Consider the following 15,734-nt stretch of genomic DNA (forward strand, 5'->3'; position numbering starts at 1 on the left):
CCCTGGGCCAAAGGCAGGCGCCAAACTGCTGCGCCACCCAGGGATCCCCGAAAAGTTTAAGATCTTATTTGTCTTTTTCATTCTCCTCGCATAAGGGTACAGAATTTTTCAGAAGTTGCATCGCTTGTGACAATATTGCTCTGACAAATAATGGATTGTGTGCTTGCATAGCCTTGAGTTTTGAAATCTTCTCAGTTTTAGTTTCTAATACAAGCTAGGTTATACAGGATATCATAGATATAATCCATACAAACAAAAGCTCTTTAGGATCCTCCAAAATTTTTGAGTGTAAAAATTCGAGAACAGTTGCATTAAACAAACCCAGAACTGGTACTTGAAGTTTTCTTGGCATTTTCTAGGTGATTTGCAGAAGGGAAGACCAGAATTCTTCCCCATGCTTTGACTGCTATGTCATTATTGAGTTCCCTGCCCAGACACACCAACTGGATTGTAAACCACTGTCGGCAGGATCCAGGTCCTTTGGATCTTCCCACCACCTCCTCCTATAGCCCTAGTGCAGGAGCTCCACAAATAAGCATTAACTAGAGAAGAGTTTACTCTTCATTACTAAGCCCCAGGCAGCAGTTTTAAAGAAGGGATGAATAGATGGATATCAGAGGGGTAGCCAATAGAGTAGTGCTAGCAGAACTGAGGGAACAAAAGAACCTTAAAAAAAATCAACAAATGACAATTCTGCCTAAAAGAAGATCCTTGGCATATTAAACAAGTCTGTGCAGATATGCAAATGACACAACCAGAAACCTGATGGGGGCTTGCATATGGCCGCACTTCCAAGCCATCAATTCTGTCATTCCAGTACTTATTGAAGGAGAATCTGGGACCCCTGCCTTGCAGGGTTCCAATCCCACTGCCAGTTCCCATAGCATGGAAGGTTGTGAAGAAGGAATCTGGCCCCTGGGGCTGCAGATGCCAGAGCCCTAGTCTTTTGGTACCTCAGTAAATCACCACAGGGGCTGCCCATATCTTGTACTCCTGGGCTTCTGGCCTCTGGCCAAGAAACTGCAGGCTTTATGGAAGCACCTAGGGCAGGATCTGAATGTGCACAAGCACCCCGATTTCAAGGAACAAGAGACTTGTTTCAGGGGGAGACCTGCAACGCCTCACAGCCTTACAGCCACTCCACTATAGGTCAGAAACTTGCTAGGAAGCCAGGCATTCAAGTAAAGTACTCAGTTGGCTAGAGGGTTCTGGACAGCCTTCTGGGTCAGGCTCCCGGTGGAGATATGTTCTGTCCCAGGCAATCATACCTCACAGCACAGGATCGATGCAAGGATCAAATGAGTTAATATTTAGAAGGCAAAAAAAAAAAAAAGAAAAAGAAAAAGAAAAAGAAAAAGAAAAAATTGGAAAGCACTCAGAAATTATAACTATTGGGGCACCTGGCTGACTCAGCCAGAAGAGCTGCAACTCTTGATCTCGGGGTTATGAGTTCAAGTCCCCACTGAGTGCAGAGATTACTTTTAAAAATTAAAACTTAAGGTCCCCTGGGTGGCTCAATCAGTTAGGCATCTGCCTTTGGCTCAGGTCATGTTCCCAGGGTTCCAGGATGGAGTTCTGCAGAGTCCAGTATCCAGCTCTCTGCCCAGCGGGAGTCTCCTCCCTCTGCCTCTCACCCTGCTTGTACTCAAGCTCATTCTCTCTCTCTCTCTCTCTCTCTCTGTAATAAATAAATAAATAAATAAATAAATAAATAAATAAATAAAATCTTTAAAAAATTAAAACTTAAAAAAATGATAGCTATTAATAATATTACCAATCTTATTTTTTTTAAGATTTTATTTATTTATTAATGAGAGACACAGAGAGAGAGAGGCAGAGACACAGGCAGAGGGAGAAGCAGGCTCCATGCAGGGAGCCTGACATGGGACTCGATCCCGGGTCTCCAAGATCAGGCCCTGGGCTGAAGGCAGCACTAAACCACTGAGCCATCTGGGCCGTCCCTATTACCAATCTTATTATTAAGACTAGATGTAGAAAAACAACTCAAAATCTGCAGTTATCCTAGGACGATGAGTTAATATCCTAGAATTTAGCAATCAGTAAGTACAAGTAGGAGGTTTCTCTAAGACTATGTGATACAAAAGCTGCTATATCCATGTAATAAGCCCTTTTGAGTTGAAAACACATTGGATTCAATATAGATTATCTCCATTTTAAATTATAGTTTAATTGTGAAACTATGAAGTTGGCTATTTACATAAATCAATATAACTAGTTTTCACCACTAGAGCACCATGCATTTAGCATGCACTAACTGAGCTTCTATTATGTGCCTGGTATATGCCAAGAGCTTTATATCACAATCTCATTTAATCTTCAAAACTACACTACCATGTAGTTCTTATTTTACAGATGGAGATTACAAGGCTGAGAAAGGCTAAGAAACTCAGTCCTACTTTCCAACAGGACGTTCAGAATCTTGCTGACCCTGGGTGTCTCCTGTCATCAGAGCAGCTCCGTCTTCTAGTGACTCAGGTCCCAGTGTCCCAGCTCTGGCTGCACATTAGAATCACCTGAGGAGATGGAAATGCCTGGGTCTCACCCTAGACGAATTAAATCAGAATCTCTGGGGTAGAACACAATCCATTATTTGTTTGTTTGTTTGTTTGTTTGTTTGTTTGTTTGAATCTCCCGGGTGCTTCTAATGTACAATGTCCAGCTAGGGTTAAGATCTACCATTTTTGTGGACTTGACAGGCAAGTAAACAGCATGATTACTGCAGAGCAGGATAAATGCTATTATGATGGGGAGCAGCTAAGAGAGTTATCCCAACCTCGATTGTCTGTGTTCTTGCAGAGTTACACCAGTAACAAGAGACTTCAGCAACAAGCCAGGTGGAATTTTCAGTGGAGGATCTGCCAAGAATCCAGGAAAAACCCTGGTGGTAGGGAGTGGGTAGGCCAAGCAACGGTAGGGTTTGTTACACAAGTAGCAGCGTCCAAGAAAACGTCTGGGCACGACCATCTCGGGTGCACCACCCTGTCTCTCTCCTAAGACCCCCTGTCCGTTAGTGCCAGCAGGCCAAGCTCCTGTTGATAATCCTCTGGGGTCTTACAAGAGCTCCAGTCTGAAGACTGGCCAGGACCCAGTCTGGGCCTCAGATCGCGACCGTGGGGGAAGGGCCTGGAGCCCAGGAGATAAGACCCGCCTAGCAACTGTTGCTAAAGGCAAGTAGCCTTTGTTATCAAGCATTAGTAACACAATAGGAGGCTGAGCAGCCAGGATAGTCCATCAACATCATCCCAGGCCCTGAATTAGCCCCACAAGCAAGAAGGGGGAGGCTGTGCGGCTCAGCAAAAGAATTCCCGTGCAGGCGGTTTTTAGTTGTTAATGTGCGGTGGCTCCCCCTACTCTGGCTAATGGGGGGCAGTAAGGCAGAGACTCTCCGTTGCAAGAGGCCTTTGTTCCGGGGTCAGAGCAGAACAAATGGTCAAATCCCATCCCCCTCGGCCTCTCCAGAATCCCAAATCCCAGCAGCCTTCCGCCTTCTAGGATGGCGGGGGGGTGAGCAGGGTGGAGGAGAGGTTAGGAGCAAGGCAGGGGCTCGGAGCTAAGTCCCGGAGCTGAATCTCGGAGCCACTCCGGAGCCACTCCGCGGGGCAAGGAGAAAACAGCCCCGCAGGGAAAGAGCAGGGAGCAAGCGGGAAACAACTGCTCTCCCTCCAGTTCTCCGCATCTTCCCCTAAATGCTTCCCCACCGGCTCAGGAGGAGGGTCACCGCGCTCACCACAGCCGAAGCCTCCGCGATGCCCCCTCGTCTCCCCTCCGGCCCTCGGGCGCCCAGGGCCCTGCCCCGATGGATGGGCCGCCTCCCCCGCGCCCGCCCCGCGCCGAAGGCCCCACGGGGAGCGAGCCCTGAGCAGGGCCGAGCGGCCACCCCTGGGGCTCTGCCCTAGAGACGGAGGAGACTCGAAGCCGGTGCCCCCTCCGGGAGCTCCTCCGAGGTGGGGCAGGGCTGCCTCAGTGCTCACAAAATCCAGCAACCTGGCCTCTACCCATCACTCCTTACCACCAGTGTGATCTTGAGCGAGCCCTCGGCCCCTCTAGCCTCAGTTTCCTGCCTGTACGGCGCAAGCTTGCTACGCAGCCCGAGTGCTTCGTAAAGGTCAAGGCAGAGAAGGCCCTCGCTGCCAGTGCTCGGCGTCGGACCATCTGCATTAGAATCAGTGAGAGGAGGGGGGAAAGCTAGTGGATTTTGCGGCTTCCTGGCCCTCCCCAAGAGCACAGAACTAGGATTCTGGGAGGTGGGGGTTTAAACCTGAATTTTAAAGAGCACCTCCAGATTATTCATACAGCAGCCAAGTTTGAGGGCCACCACCACCAAGCATGACTATCACTCTTGGTGCCCCTTGGCAACGCAAGGTGTCGTGTCCGTCTGAAATACCTCACGATCTGACAAAAATAAGGAGGCAACAAATGCCTGGTGCTGGAAATCTGCATCACCAGGAGACAAAGACGAGAGATGTGCACTCGGGCGGGGGTGGGGGAGGCGGGAGGGAGGGGTTGTCTGACGTACAAACCAGCTTCTGTGGGACCCAGAGAGGAGGACAGACTTAGAGGGGCTGGAGCCCAGACTTGGAGAATAAACAGGCTGAAACAGGGGAATAAATTGTTCTGGGAAGTGAAATTTTTTATACCTCACATAGGCCAGGCCCACTGCCAGCTCATCTCTTTTTGAAAGTCTTCTCTTAATAGGTGGATGGACCCTCTCTTCCTGTAAAAGGATCGTTTGTGTCCAGGTCTTATTTATTCTGCTCACAAAACTGCTGAAAGCTCTACGGTGGGCACAAAGGTCACCCTCACTCCCACTTCCCAGGAACTATACTCAGAGCTTTCACAACCACACAAACGTCAGACCCCAGGGCAGATAGGCACCCTTATCTGGGAGCCACCTCTTCAGGAACCCCCAGGGCCGGGCCTTAAGCTAACCTCAGGTGGGGATTAACATATCTAAGGGGAAAGGTGGGTCAGTCCTGAGAATTGGCCAGGAGGAAGCTTTATGAAGGAAAGGGGAGCCCTGATCCACAAACTGGAATTACTGGTTCTTGGGACAGGTGTATCCTTCATTACAGGGTCCTTGAACACTTTAGATCAAACTGGGGGTAATAAAATCAGTTCAGGGATCCCAACAAGAATTTAAAAATTGGGACGCCTGGGTGGCTCAGTGGTTGAGCACCTGCCTTCGGCTCAGGGAGTGATCCTGGAGTCCCGGGATTGAGTCCCACATTGGGCTCCCTACATGGAGCCTGCTTCTCCCTCTGCCTGTGTCTCTGCCTCTCTCTGTGTGTCTCTCATGAATAAATAAAATCTAAAAAAAAAAAAAGAATTTAAAAATTTGGGGAGTGCCTGGGAGGCTCAGTCTGCCTTCAGCTCAAGTCATGGTCCCAGGGGCCTGAATGGAGCCCCACATTAGGCTCCCCAAGCAGTGGAGAGTCTGCTTCCCCCCTCCCTCTGCTGCTCCACTTGATTGTGCTCTCTCAATTTCTCTCTCTCTCTCTCTCTCTCTCTCTCGTCAAATAAATAAATAAAATCTTTTTTTTTTAAATAAAATCTTAAAAAAAAAGAAAAAAACAAACTGGGGGATCCCTGGGAGACTCAGCGGTTTGGCGCCTGCCTTTGGCCCAGGGCGTGATCCTGGAGTCCCGGGATCCAGTCCCACATCCAGCTCCCTGCATGGTCTGCCTCTCTCTCTCTCTCTCTCTCTCTCTCTCTCTGTTTCTCTCATGAATAAATGAATAAAATATTTTTAAAAGTTTTTTTTAGAATGCATAAATACACAAATATCAGAATCTCTGTACATTGCTATGTTTCATAGATAAGTAATGGATACATGTGGAAACACTTTCCAATAAAGTCAATTTATTCTAGCACTTTACCCACCCTGGGAAAAGGATAATAATTTTCATCAGATTTTCCAAAGATTAAGAACACTGTTATGGACCCCCTTAGATTCTCAGAGCTTAGTGACAGCCTTAATTTTTTTTTTTTTTTTTAATTTATGATAGGCACACAGTGAGAGAGAGAGGCAGAGACACAGGCAGAGGGAGAAGCAGGCTCCATGCACCGGGACTCCGACATGGGATTCGATCCCGGGTCTCCAGGATCGCACCCTGGGCCAAAGGCAGGCGCCAAACCGCTGCGCCACCCAGGGATCCCAGTGACAGGCTTATTACTGGGCTCTGGCTCACCAACATCCTTCTGGCTATAACCTGGCTTCAGGAAAGTCTAAGATTTGCCTTCAAATCTTGAAGTTCTCTCGGGAGAACTTTCCAATCAAGATGCTTAAGTGTCTGGTCTAATTGATAGTTTTCTCTGGAAACCAGCATTCTGACTTTCTTATTTATACTTCTGTCTCTTATGAATTTGGTCAATGTGTTTCAGTCCTCTGGAGCACTATCACTTCTGAGTGTACAAACAATAAAATTTCTGAGCCTGTAAAGACCATGGAATATGGTAACAAAGCCAAAATAATGCCAGCCTGTAGACCTTACCACAAACTTAGAGGTCAGTCACCAAGGCGTTGGTATGCTCAATGAATATTTCAATGAATGAGCAGACTAGTTAAGATACAATATCCGGGAGAGCTCTACATAAAGGTCACGTACCCCAAGCCACTTAAAATCTTCAAGCAGCTCAAACTCTCTGTGAGCCCACCAAATGAAACATTCAGAAATCCTGCCCACTCCCACAGCACCCAAATCCCTCCCACAAATAGTCCTTAGGGAAGTTCTGTCCAACAGACATCCCAAAGGAATGGGCCAGGAACATCTGATCACCTGGGCTGCTCTAACAAGGCATCCTCTAAAGTGGAGGCCATCTTAGTTCTCTCCTGCTTTGATAACACTCCTTCTCAGCCTGCTTCATGAACTTTCCATCTTATTTCTGTTTGCAGGGTCCCCTTCTTGGCCTGCTCCTCTTTTCAACTGATTGCTTTGGTGGGAACCTCCTCCCTCTGACAGTTTTAAGGATTACCTTTCTGCAGACAAATGTCAAACATCTGTTTCCAGGCTAGAACTCTCCTGTGGGTTCCAAAGTCATGTATGCAGCCACTTCCTGGACATCTTCATAGGGTTGTCTCCTAGACACCTCCAACTCTACAGGTTCAAAACCAAACTTTCTATTCTCCTTCCCATCCTGCTCCTCTTCTTACATCCCCTATCTCCATCAAGGTCACTACCCAACTCAAGTCAATCAACTCAAGCCAAATGCCATCCAAAGTCTTCACCCCCACATGGTTGGTCAGTAAGACCTCTGGAGTCCTCCTCCAGCACACTGCACATCTCCTCGTTGCTTCTGTCTCCTAGCTTTGTCATCTCACACCTGCTATTCCCCTGCTCTCCCAGCCTCCGTCCCCACCTCTCTCACTGGGCAACCTTCTCATTGCAGTCCATTCTCCCCAGTGCTACCAGGGTGATCCATTTGCCAAACCCATCAGCTGTCCCAGGACCAAGAGCATAGTCCTGAGGGACTCTGGGAAACTAAATTTTTTTTTAAAGATTTTATTTATTTATTCATGAGAGATACAGAGAGAGAGAGAGAGAGAGAGAGAAGCAGAGACACAGGCAGAGGGAGAAGCAGGTTCCTCGCAGGGAACCTGACGTGGGACTCGATCCCAGGTCTCCAGGATTATGCCCTAGGCCGAAGGCAGGCTGAGCCACCCAGGGATCCCCGAAACTACATTTTGTTATGAAAGAAGACAGATAAGGAAGGTCCAGGCATGAGACACTGCTCAGAGTTCAAGGCCAGGGAACCCCAAGCAGCCAGCAGGCAATAATGTGTATCTGGGAGAAGGTAAGAAGTAGGGGTCATGAGAGAAGGGTGTAAAGGGCAGTGAGGGGGATGTTCACGGTATCATAGGGGCCAGACAGTACAGAGCAAGGTTTCCTTGCTCATGGGGGCCCTGGAAAGACACATTTCCCATTCAGGATAAAACCAGCATCCAATCCTATAGCAATAGGATGGGGAGCCAGTGAAGACCTACAGGGTAAGATCTGAAAGTCGAACCAGAGCAGAGGAGAAGGGTGGACTCACCGGGAACAGCATGGCTCTGAGCTCCAGGTAGAGCACATTGTCCTGGTAGAACTCCTCCAGGGCCTGGAAGACATAGTCTCTAAACACTGGCGCATAGTAGACAAGGCCAGAAATTGTGAAGAAGATGCTTTGAAACTTGGACCAGACAATAGCTTGGTTTGCGTAAGCCACCTCAGGGTTCTCAGTCATCAGAGTGAAATTCTTCAGCAGTCTGTCCAGGACACAAAGGGAAAAATTGAGGAAGTGTGTTTCAAGCCACAGCCTTCAGGTACCTACCTGCAGGATTCCTGCCCACCTTGCCTCTCCTGCCAGGAGCAAACCCAAATGCCTTGTAGGAGCAGTGATGAGAGGCCAGGGGAAGCATGGAGCTCTCTGATGGGGGCCCCCTCCCTGAGATCCGCCGTGTGCCTCTCAGGACCCAGCTCAAGGCGGGATGCTCCCACCGACCAGGCTTTCCTGCCCCTCTCCACATGCTTACCCAGCTCGACCCCACTGTCGGACCAAGTTCTCTTTAGGGGGTGTTATGCACTGAATTGTATCCCCCTAAAATCCATACATTGATGGGATGCCTGGGTGGCTCAGCAGTTGAGCACCTGCCTTTGGCCCAGGGTGTGATCCTGGAGACCCGGGATCGAGTCCCACGTCAGGCTCCCTGCATGGAGCCTGCTTCTCCCTCTGCCTGTGTCTCTGCCTCTCTTTCTTTCTCTATCTCTCTCATGAATAAATAAGTAAAATCTTAAAAAAAGAAAATCCAAAAAAAAAAAAAATCCATACATTGAAATCTTCACCCTCAATGTGACTGTATTTGAAGAAAAGGCCTTTCTGGTGGTAATTAAGGTTAAATGAGGTGTGGGGCCCACACAGAATGGGACTGGTGTCAGGGACACAAGGAGTGCACACACACGGAAGGCTATGGGAGGACACAGTCTGCAAGCCAAGGACAGAGGCCTCAGGGGAGAGACCAAGCTTGCCAGTGTCTTCATCTTGGATTGTTAGCTTCCAGACCAGTGAGCAAATCAATTTCTATTGTTTAAGCCACCCGATCTGTAGAATGCTGTGATGGCAGCCCCAGCAGGCTAATACAGTAGGTAGGATGGAAATAACTCTGGACCGGGCACCACAAGACCCAGGCCTTGCCCCGATTAGCCATGTACAGAGCTTCACATTTCTTATTCATAAAGGGAAGTAACCTTGTAAAGGCACTCCGTAGATGGTTCTGTGATTAAAATAGTTTATTACTTATAATATTACTCTACAAGTGTGTTAGGAAGTCACTCTATCATGATTTCAAGGTGTTTCACCCACCAATGCACTGTCATTATTCCAGGAGCTGGGAACTTTTCATCTTTCTGGTATTAAGCATCTGGACAAATCTCATTTGATGCAACAATAGTAGTATTGTTAATACCTCTTGCAGATCAAATTGGATTTAAATGAGCCAGGAACTTACTATTTGAATGCTTTTATGAAGCAATGTATCCTGTAAAGGGCAGCAGGTGGCTCAGTGGTTTAGCGCCACCTTCAGCCCAGGGCCTGATCCTGGAGACATGGGATCGAGTCCCACATCAGACTCCCTGCATGGAGCCTGCGTCTCCCTCTGCCTGTGTCTCTGCCTCTCTCTGTGTGTCTCTCATGAATAAATAAAAATCTTAAAAAAAAAAAAAAAGCATCCTGTAAAGTTTAAAGAAAACACCAGATTTGCATCTATGGATCTGTAGCGAGGAAGACGCACACGCTTCCATCCACTACCTATAATGAGCACATGATTTATTCTTTCTGAACCACACTCACCTGTTGTCAAACTCAGTGACATTCTGCAGCTCCTTTCGATATTTCTCCAGCAAAACCCACTCTGAGCACTCTGCTGGCATAGGGGTTGGGGGTGCTGGATAAGCAAATTTGAACTTCAGCGCCCCCCTTGGGGTGATACAGAAATGGCAGTGGGGCCTGTAAGTGACATTTTTCACCAGCCAGTTCATGCTCAGGATACTGAAGTCATGGATGTGTAAGGCAGCCCCTGGAAAGGGAAGAAAGGCAGGGGTGGGGATGAGGCAAAAGAGGTGAAGTCCAGATTCCAGGGCCTAGGGCTCCTGAGGACAGTATAGATGGGCAAGCAGTGAGAAGCACAGGATGTCTGTCTGGTGGAGTTCCTTGGAAACACTCATAATGCACCTTCTCCACTCCAGTGCAAGGAGCTTCTAAGCCTAGAGATACCTTTGTCTCCCTGGGATGGCTACAGCCTTTTCTGCGCCACTTTAGGAAGGGAGCTTCCCTCACTAGACCTCATTCAAGAGAGGCAACCTGAGGAGGTGGGGGAGCATCAGGCTTGGAATCATTAGACTGGGGTTCAAGCTGGGCTCCATCTCACCACCCAACATCCCCATAAAGGGATGTAACAGGAAGGAGCCTCAGCCCCTCCCTTGACCTGGTCCAGATCCTCTCAGCCTGCTCCCCAGTGTCCCACATACCGGCTTTGCATTCCCTGCTTCTGGTCTCATCTAGGCAGCTTCCGGCCGTCAGGATTCCCACTGATGCCCTATGCTTCTTTCAGACCTGACACCAATTTTGACTGCAGAACTCCTCAAGGCACACTATCCACTGTCCCTCTGCTCTTCTTGCTCTGTCTTAGCACCTGGCCTTGATACTGGCCACTTAGGGGTTCCAGCTGTGTGAGCTTTGGCATGTCACCCTCGCTAAACCTTATGTTCTCCATCAAGTGGGGATATTATTTCACCAATTTGTGTTTCTTTTCTAAATCTCTACTTATTTATAGCATTAAAATAAAGAGGTATAGAAAAGTCCTTGGGGCACTCAGGTGGCTCATTTGTTAAGTGTCCAACTCTTGGTTTTAGCTTAGGTTGTGATCTCATGAGGTCCTGAGATGGAACCCCACATATGGGCTCTGTGCTCAGTGGGGAGTCTGCTTGGGATTCTCTCCCACTGTCCGCCCCTCTATTCACTACACTCACATTCTCTCTCTCTCTCTAAAATAAATAAATAAATCTTATTTTTTTTAATATTTTTTTTCTTTATTTATTTATGATAGTCACACAGAGAGAGAGAGGCAGAGACACAGGCAGAGGGAGAAGCAGGCTCCATGCACCGGGAGCCCGGGTCTCCAGGATCGCGCCCTGGGCCAAAGGCAGGCGCCAAACTACTGCACCACCCAGGGATCCCCAATAAATAAATCTTAAAAAAAAAAAAGTCCTTATAAGCTGCAAACTACTATTTGTGTTTGTTTTGGTTTTTAAGATTTTATTTATTTATTTGAGAGAGGGCACAAGCCAGGGGGAAGAGCAGAAGACAAGGGAGAAGCAGACTCCTCACTGAGCAGGAAGCCTAATGCTGGGCTCCACCGCAGGACCCTGAGATCACGACCTGAACCCAAGGCAGACATTACCAACTAAGTCACGTTTGCAGGCGTCCCTGCAAACTGTTATTTGTGTGTGCAGGATTGTAATTATTTTACTATTCATAGAAATGTTCATATACTATAGACAAACCCTACTAGAAATGTGTTTATCCAGGATGCTCGTTCATACCATACCCTGTTTGGTACCTGACCCCCCAAAACTGGTAGAAGAGTCAGATGCAAGAAAAGACATGAAAGGAGAATAGGTCCTATGGGCTCCAGTACTCCCTTAGGGGTGGACACATCAGCTTTGTCTGTGAAGACAGTAATGCCCAGCACCCACACCTTACCGTCTCTGAGGCAGAGTCCCCTTGGAAGCAGGGCTTTGGGTTTCCAGGATAAACCAGCAGCCACCCTGGACCACCTCCTCTCTAGCTTGTCAAGCAAGAACAAAGATGCAGAGTAGCCAAGTCGGGTTCTCGCTGCTCCGTTCATTTATTTTTAGTTTTATTATTTTTTTTTATGTAGGCCCCACATGCAACATGGTGCTTGAACTCATGACCCCAAGATCAAGAGTCCCACGCTCTGCGGACTGAGGCAGCCACATGCTCCTCACTGCTCCATTTAGAACAATAACAACACTGGCTGCCAGTTTAGCTCCCCCTATCTTCCCAGCACCCCACACCACCCTCTCCAAAACTCCACCTTTTGGCATCTTCTTCAGGATGTTAAACACCTCACTTTTCTCAATGAGATTCTTGGCCTGGAAAAAGTGCATGCTTGGGGGGAACTGGTGGGTCTTCATGGCCTGTGCCACCTCAGCCTTCTTGAGGGCCATGAGCCTCTCGTTGGCCAGCTCTTCCTGTTGGGTCAGCACCAACTGCCCCCCCAGCTGCATCATCCTCTCTCGCATCAATAGCTGGGTTCGTGCTTCATCTATGGACATGGTTGAGCAGAAAACAGATGTTGCCACCATCAGAAGCAGAGAGAGCAGGGCTGGCCGCCCTGATGGGCCACCCACAGACATTGGGATGCCTGGAAGAGGAAATTGCACAGACTTGGAAACAACATATCTAAAGAAGGGTCACTGAAAATCTACAATTCCAATGTCAAACTCTGATTTTCCTTCTCCTACTCTGTTCTCAGATTACCATATTTTATTTATTTATTTGGGAGAGAGAGCACTCATGAGCAGGGGGAAGGAGCAGAGGGAAAGGGAGAAGCAGGTTCCCTGCTGAGCAGGAAGCCCGACATGGGGCTCCCATCCCAGGACCCTGAGATCATGACCTTAGCAAAAGGCAGACTCCCAACCAACTGAGCGACCCAGGCACCCCTATAATTTTTTATATTATAGCTGGCTGGTTCAGTGAGTGGAGCATGCAACTCTTGGTCTTGGGGTTGTCAGTTCAAGTTCTGCAATGGTTGTAGAGATTACATAAACATGTTTTTTAAATTTAAAAATTAGGGAAACCCTGGGTGGCTCAGCGATTTGGCGCCTGCCTTTGGCCAACGGCATGATCCTGGAGTCCCAGGATCGAGTTCCACGTCGGGGTCCCTGCGTGGAGCCTGCTTCTCCCTCTGCCTGTGTCTCTGCCTCTCTCTGTGTGTGTCTTTCATGAATAAATAAATAAATAAAGTCTTAAAAAAAAAACTGATTTTCTAAAATAAATAAATAAAATTTAAAAATTAAAAAAATTTTAAAAATAATGGAATGAGAAAGAGCTTTTAGAAATTGAAAATACAAAAGTTCTGAAGGGTGCCTGGGTGGAATAGTCAGTTGAATGTCTGACTCTTGGTTTTGGCTCCAGTTGGGCTCTGTGCTCACCATGCAATCTGCCTAAGATTCTCTCTTCCTGGGATGCCTGGGTGGCTCAGTGGTTGAGCATCTGCCTTTGGCTCAGGTCCTGGGATCAAGTACCACATCGGGCTCCCTACAGGGAGCCTGCTTCTCCTTCTGCCTGTGTCTCAGCCTCTCTCTCTCTGTGTCTCTCATGAATAAATAAATAAAATCTTTAAAAAAAAGTTTTAAAAATACAAAAGCTGATATTTAAAAAATTTACTAGCAATATTACAAGATGGAATTGAAGATAATCTTTTAGAAATTCGGACAAAATAAGAGAGAAACAAATGAGATGATTATTGGCTCAGGAAGTCCAATACCCAAATAACAGACATATCAGAAGGAAAAAGAAAAAATAGAAGAAAAAAGTAAACAAATAATACAAGAAACTGGGCCAGAATGGAAGACCTGCAACTCGGTTGATGAGGTTTGTTTAGCTCCTAGCATAGTCCAATTGCTCAATGGCCACACCAAGATAATATTATCTTGACATTTCAGAACATTAACTCTAAGCAATGTTAATAGCTTCTAGAAAGCAGCTAGTCCAGGTTGGCAAGAGCAAGGATTTAAGACAGAAGGAAAGAAATTTGCTTGTATAGGGTCTCCTCATGCCAGGCTCTGTGTTAGGACTTTACCTGGGTCATTTATTTGAATTTCATTTAAGAATTATGGGGTGCCTGGATGACTTAGTCAGAGGAGCATGCGACTCGATCTCGGGGTTGTTTGAGCCCCATGTTGGGTGTAGAGATTACTTAAATAAATGTTTTTTAAAAAAGGAATTATTTCTGCATACTTGAAAATATAATACAGTATCCTGGAAAGAATCAAAGCTATAAATTGGAAGACCTCAGGATCAGTCCCAAATTAGTATGTCTTTAACTGTGAGACCTTGGGCAAACTGCTTAATGTCTAGAGGTCTCAGTTTTCTCACCTGTGGAAAGGTGAATTCCACTAAATCAGTGGCCCTCAAAGTGTGACACATGTATCATCAGTAATACAAGATATCACTGTTTAGGATGAATAAAAAAATTTTAAAAACAAGTTCACTTAAAGAAAGATATTAAGTAGGGGTGCCTGGTGGCTTAGTCAGTTAAGTGTCTGCCTTCAACTCCTGTCATGATCCTCAGCAGGAAGCCTGCTTCTCCCTCTCCCTCTGCCTGACACTTCCCTTGCTTGTGCATGCTCTCTCTCTCTGACGAATAAATAAATAAAATCTTTTTTTCAAAAAAAAAAAAAAAAGAAAGATATTAAGTAAATAGAGCTGCAGGGATATGAAAAAGATGAAAAGCTTGCTAATCATTGAAATACATTACAGATTCTTTCCAAGGCCAACATTCAATTATCCTAAATAAGGTCCATCAAACTCCCAAGAGGGAATTTTCAGAAGGAACTGGATACTATTTGCTCTGGTACCACAGCTATGGTAGGGGCTGTACTCTTCTAATCAGAGAGTTGGACTCCTGAAGAACACTGCAACTTCACGAAGGCTTCAAATCTCTCTTTGGACTACAGTGTTTGCAACGGCTGAGACATCGAGGGCAAGAGGAGAGCGACATTTATGTCACCATCCTGTCCACCCCATGCTGTATCCTGCAAACAATGGCCCCGGCCCCCTTGCCCTCCCTTTTTATTTTTTTATTATTATTTTTTCCCTCCCTTTTTACTACACAGAGCAGAGGCCACTGTGCTCTACCATCTCCACCTCTGTCCTCTCCACAGACCCCAGAAGTAGTTGTGTGGCCCAGCATCTAGGGGCTTTTCCCTGCCTGCAGGTCCCAGCCCAGCTGGCTGAGAAAACAATCCCCATGACAATTACCACCATACTTGCTTCATCTCTCTCATTAATTTCCTTTTACTTTTAAAAGATGCTGCATGAAAACTCGATCATTTGTTCCTGGAGTAAGAACAAGGCAACAGACCGTGTACATCTGTGACTCTGCGAGAACGTCCTGGGGCCCACAGCCATTTTCAAAAGCCTGCCCTGCAGCCAGGCTACCTTCTTCCTCCCCTAGAAGGGACTGGCTGCTGCGGGCGGGGGCAGGGAGGGCTGCCACCAGGTAAGCAAAGCCCAGGGGCCTGGCGTCCCAGCCACCCCATGGCTAGACCCCCACCCCAGGGGACCCTCGTTACCTCAGAGCAGCTCCAAAAACTGCGCACTGTTTGCTGAGTGCCCCCAACAGCTGTGTCAGAGGCACCAGAAAAGCTCACCATCCTGTTTTCACTTCCTGTCGGGGCAGGTTTCACTTCCTCTTGGTCTCTCTTTGGAGGCCTGAGAAACACGTTGGCCAGGAGGACAGAGTCCAGCAGAGCCAAAGCAGCAAGTAAGCTTGGGAATATGGGCTTACACCTGTGTGTGCGTGTGTGAACTTGTGGGTGGTCTATGTGTGTGTTTGCATGTATTTGTGTGGAAGTCATGTACATCTCTGTGTGTGTGCATGTGTGTACGTGTGTGGGGCTATGTGTTTCTGAGGCAGTTATAGGCGTGTTTGT

At 47.3% G+C, this 15,734-nt stretch overlaps 1 protein-coding gene across 4 annotated transcripts in view; it reads right to left on the bottom strand.

Annotated features, from left to right (window-relative positions):
• The window catches only part of ADA2 (adenosine deaminase 2), a 29,539-nt gene extending 14,012 nt beyond the window's left edge, over window positions 1-15,527 (bottom strand). For 3 of the 4 annotated variants that reach the window (XM_025461606.3, XM_025461604.3, XM_025461605.3), the window contains exons 1-4: window positions 15,375-15,527; window positions 12,110-12,439; window positions 9,844-10,069; window positions 8,053-8,263 (exon numbers count right to left, since the gene is read on the bottom strand). In XM_025461606.3, the coding sequence (XP_025317391.1) occupies window positions 8,053-8,263; window positions 9,844-10,069; window positions 12,110-12,431 (759 nt within the window). In that variant the 5' untranslated portion in view covers window positions 12,432-12,439; window positions 15,375-15,527. The remainder of the gene's footprint in view (window positions 1-8,052; window positions 8,264-9,843; window positions 10,070-12,109; window positions 12,440-15,374) is intronic. The other variant, XM_035706886.2, reaches the window with a different exon arrangement.
• Between the last annotated feature and the right edge of the window lie 207 nt (window positions 15,528-15,734).

This window comes from Canis lupus, chromosome 27 (assembly GCF_003254725.2).
Source record: "Canis lupus dingo isolate Sandy chromosome 27, ASM325472v2, whole genome shotgun sequence".
Lineage (NCBI taxonomy): Eukaryota > Metazoa > Chordata > Mammalia > Carnivora > Canidae > Canis > Canis lupus.